The following is a 4,808-nucleotide window of genomic DNA, read 5'->3' as shown; positions in this document are numbered from 1 at the left end:
GGAGTTGAAGAAGGAGAGAGCATCTTGCATTTTCAAGTGACTGAGCATGCTTAGCATGCTTGCACTTTAAAGTTAAAAATGTGTTGTTCTACATCTATTATCTGGACCCAATTTATGTAGGTTGAACCGATTTATGTAGGAAATATACCATACACAAAAGGCATAACTCGATCTATTACTACTTCTTTTATTGCGACAATTACCATGGGAACTAGGAAAACCCCTATGTTCCAAATAGAGAGTTGAATCTAGTCAATATGTAGAAGACACGAATCGACAAAGTCGACAAATGACTATCTAGAGACCATGAAAAAACTTCAAATGAAATAAATGCCAATTTGAAGTAGGTTTAGTTTAATAAAGGAGTTTATCAAACCATAGGTTCCCTTTTTATTGAACCTTTGGTTATAGGCATGTTGAGTAAGATATTTGCTAGCATTGCAAATTCGCAATCAATATTCATCAAGAACTCGGCATAAATTAGATGGTTAGCTTTCTTGTGGTGAAACCAACGTCCTAGACATGGCACGGATGTTTGCATTATTAACTGTATTTATTTCAAGCTTTGTGGCAATATTTTTTTACTCCTGTGACATGCCCGTCGACTATAAGGTGATTGTGGCTACTTCGTCAATCTCAAGAGATGTCGGCTCGGTCTCTCAGAGATGCTCATAAATACAGGTTTCATGTGTGCATTCATAGGGTTGTGTATGCATGCCTATTGTAAACGTATGTGTCGGTACTGTGTTTCTAAAGAATCATTCATCAAGAACCATTGAAATAATTTACCATCCAATTTGAGCACTCACCCAAACATGCTTAAGTTAAACAAATATCTCTGCTAACTGGCTAGCATACGATCTCCCAATTCAGCTGAGAATTGTTTAACACCTCTAGCAGAGCCGGCACATCTAATTCCATCTCGAACTCTGAAATTTCTGCCGTTACTCGCTCTGTTTCGCCCCTCCGAAGATCTATATCTACAAGATTGGGCAGATGATCGATAATGTCGTTACTGATGTTGTCGCCCGCCTTGCATGTGTGATCACCGTAGTACACGACAGTGTACTTTGCACCCTGATCCTCACCAGCGTCTGCGGAATAAATAGAACCGCCGCCATCTTGATCTTGTTGCTGAACTGTCTTAGTTGCTGAGCAGTTCCGTTCTGTGTAGGTGCATCTGTAGTAGCTCCTGTTTAATCACAGGTTTAAAATTAGCGCGCGCGCATGATTGATTGCCTATAACCAGCCATACTCATCTGATAACAAAAGATGTATGTGCGTTTTGTTTAGTGTAATTAGTTACCTAGCATGTTGCCTTCCGTTGATGTTCTTCTGCCCATATTTTCTCCACTGGTGACCATCATAATGTGGAACATTGGTCACGAGTGATCTTGATCGCTTGCTATCGTTCCTCCTACAAGATGTGAGGTATTTGTTTAGAAGTGATCTTGATCATGCGAATTGAAGATATATAAGATGTCCCAATTGAATTTAGATTTTAGAATCAATTAGCCCGATCGACCTATTATTGTGTGCATGCATGAGCCATGAGATTAACTGGAAACGATGAATATCCATGCATATCACATATACACGCACCTTCTCTTTCGACCAACGACGCAACTAGGCCTCGCCTGTTCGTCCATCTTGTCGTCGATAGCAGCAGCAGTACTAGTGCTGTTCTTCCTCACTAAGGACTTGTCGTCGATGAGCTCGGTGGTCGCTCCACTTCCAGCAGTGAAGAGCTTAGATACGACGCTGGTGCTGCAGCCGATCACGTCGTCGAAGAGCTGGACGGCGAGCTCGGCCGACCCGCTATCCACGTTGTGGAGTTGTGGAAGGATGAGCGCCCGGAGTTGCGTCACGAGCTCCTGCTCCCGCCGGAGCAGCGCCTCGATCTCCGCGAGGCCATGGTCGCAGTTCTTGCTGAGATCCATATGTTTTGCCGTTGTGTTTTCTAGGCTAGTGAGGGTGTCAGGCTGCTTGCAAGCTCTTGATAGCTATATATGGGAGAGAAACACCAGCGGAATATATCGGTCGATTTGTACCTTCTGTGTACTTGATGTGCATCTTTGAGTTTAAACTGTAAAGAACAAGTGAGGAGTCCGTTTCACAGTGTGAGTGCATGGCAAGTTGGCAACGCGTTAGTGAGACTGGGTGAGCACGAGGGGGTGGAGTGAGACTTTTGACCAGGGCGAGGTTTTGTGGCTAGCTAGGAATATTTTTTCTTCTGATGGAAAGAATAAAGAAAGAGCTGGAACGTTGGACCAGAGACCCATCATGTTGACATAGAGCTAGAAGGGGTGTCTATGCTTAGCGCACAAAATTGCCAAGATACATGCATCTTTGTTGTCCTACCTGGCTAACTCTATGCATGGATTGTTAATTTGTGACTGAAGCTAACACCGCATGGGGAAATTGAACCTGGCACGTTGTAGTAGATACTGAGCTTTAGTCAACATGCTAGTCAATTAAGGAGAATGCATGGACGGAATGGCAGAATTTGGCAGCTTCGACGTACTCGTCTGCGGCACCGAGATGAGTATTTTTCATGGACTACTAGGTGTCTATTGTTGAGTATAATGTTTCCCCGAGCACTTCTTTTGGGGTTTTCTCTCTTCCGCTGGTTATCTTGATCGTCGGTTTTTTTTTGGTTTTCCGATCTAATCTTGATCGGTTTGCGTCGCCCACCGCCGCAGTCGACCCCGTGCGCCTCTACTTCAACCCCGGCACGATCGGTCGGCTTCTTCACCGACCAGGTGGCCTCGCGCGTCGTCCTCGCGTCTACGCGTCGGTCGCCCCGACCCGGCGGCCTCGCGCGTCGTCCGCGCGTCTGCCCGCCTGTTGCCCCGACCCGGCGGCTTCGCGTCATGCGGCGGCCCTTCGCCGCCGCCGTTCGCGCGCTGGCCCGCCCGTCGATCTACGCCGGTCGTCACCGTCCTGCTCCGACCGGAACTCCTGCATCACCCGACACGGCGGCCTCGCGCCATGCGGCGGCCAATCATAGCCGCCCTGCCACACGCCGTCGCCGACTTCATCTCGGACTCCGCCGCCACCCCATCTCCACTGAACGGCGTCGCCGACCTCGCGCGTGATCGGATTGATCACCCGCCCGCCGCCGCGATCCGCCTCATCTCCGCCATGCAACCGGCCTGGCCCGTCGGTTGCGCGCACCTCCGCAGGTCCCGTGAAGATCGTCCCCGAGTTCAGCGCGTCCCTCCACCGATCGAGCAACGGGCTGCCACTGTGTCGCCTCGTCGGGCCGCAGCGCCGCCGCCCCGTGGTTCTTCTCCCGGCTACACCGACCCGCGTCACCGCTGCGTCGCCCCTTTGGGCCGTAGTGTCGCGGCCCACGGTCCACGGCCGCCCTGAGGCCGTCCGCTCCTGGTTGTCCCCGTGGCCGCACCGACCCTCGCGCCGCCGTTGCGTCGCCCCGTCAGGCCGTAGCGAGCGTGGCACGCGGTCCACGCAGCCGTCCCGAGGCCGTCCCCGCGGTTGCACCGACACGCACTCCTCCGCCGCGCCGCCACTTCGGGTTGTCGCGCCGCGGCCTGCGGTCTCCGCCGCCGCCCCGAGGTCTTACCGCCGTCGCCCCGACCTGCCTGCCGCTGCTGCGTCGCCCCTTCGGGCCGTAGCGCCGCGGCCCGCGGTCCACTCCGCCGTCACTGCGCGTCGACCTCCCGTGGTATGCGCCGCGCCGTCTCCCTTGGCGCGGAAATGCCACCGTCCGCGCCGGTCTTCGTCACATCGTCAGGGTTTTCCGCCTACTTCGAGCACCGCCGCCGCGCTCCTAATCAAGCCGCTGCCGCCGGTTTTCTTTGGCCGCCGCCGCCGCTACCCCGTAGCCGCCGCAGCCGCCCGTCCACCTCCTTCGTCTTCATCCAGCACCAGCCCGTCGTCAGCGTCGCCGTCATCTACCCCGACCACTTCGTCTACTCCGACCACCGTTGGTGACATTGGCCCCACGCCGATGGACGCCGCAACCATCATCGAGTTCTTCTCTGCTGGCCCTCCGACTTCTTCGACATGGCGTACAGCTCGTGCAGGTCCTTGTCTCCGCATGCCCGGTGCTGGCAACACTGCCGCGTGCCTTCGTCCATGATGTGTTCCCGGGCCTGGCAAGCCTGGTGCGGCGCTTCGTCAACTTCGTCTTCATCCGTCTACGCATGCCCAGTGCTGGCAACATCGGTGTGTGCCTTCGTCTACGATGTGTCCCCGGGCTTGGCAAACCCAGTGTGACACGTTGTCAACAACATCTCCTTTCCGGCGCACCACTACTTCGACACCACTGTGCCCATGCTAACTCGGCGCCCCCTTGCGCCCGCGGCTCCACGGCGACTTCCTCGACACTGGCCACCCCGACTCAACATCGACCACGTCATTCTTCGCATGGCTACCTCGACCACGAATCCACCACCCAGGCTCTTGGCTACATCGACAAACGGCACAAAGGGCTACCGCCTGCTTGAGCAACCTCGTCGGTTTTCACTCCAGCCACGACTCCGCGATGCATCGACCGTTACGACTGTGGGGGGGGGGGGTGTCCGTCAGCTTGCCTTCGGATTCTTCTCCAGTCTCACCGTCTGCGTCGCTACCGTTGTGACTGCGGGGCGATGTTGAGTATAATGTTTATTTAGGAAATATAGGATAGCGTAGGATTTGTTCCTGCCTTGACTTGTACTCCAAGATGACCATGTACTCATATATATATGCCCATGAGGCTCAAGCAATACAACGAACTATTCCACCAATCTCTCTCTCTCCCTTCTAACATCTATGATGACTTCGTCAATCTTAAGATGTTG

General features: G+C 53.5%; 1 protein-coding gene across 1 annotated transcript; it reads right to left on the bottom strand.

The window, feature by feature from the left end:
* Window positions 1-774: 774 nt before the first annotated feature.
* On the bottom strand, window positions 775-2,784 carry LOC123115975 (probable WRKY transcription factor 62). The gene is made up of 3 exons (XM_044537002.1): window positions 1,603-2,784; window positions 1,307-1,417; window positions 775-1,192 (listed from the first exon to the last, which is right to left on the bottom strand). The coding sequence occupies exons 1-3, from the start codon at window positions 1,938-1,940 to the stop codon at window positions 850-852; spliced, it is 792 nt and encodes a 263-aa protein (XP_044392937.1). The 5' UTR covers window positions 1,941-2,784; the 3' UTR covers window positions 775-849.
* Window positions 2,785-4,808: the final 2,024 nt, after the last annotated feature.

Source organism: Triticum aestivum, chromosome 5B (genome assembly GCF_018294505.1).
Source record: "Triticum aestivum cultivar Chinese Spring chromosome 5B, IWGSC CS RefSeq v2.1, whole genome shotgun sequence".
NCBI lineage: Eukaryota > Viridiplantae > Streptophyta > Magnoliopsida > Poales > Poaceae > Triticum > Triticum aestivum.
This window is presented reverse-complemented; position numbering and strand designations above follow the sequence as displayed.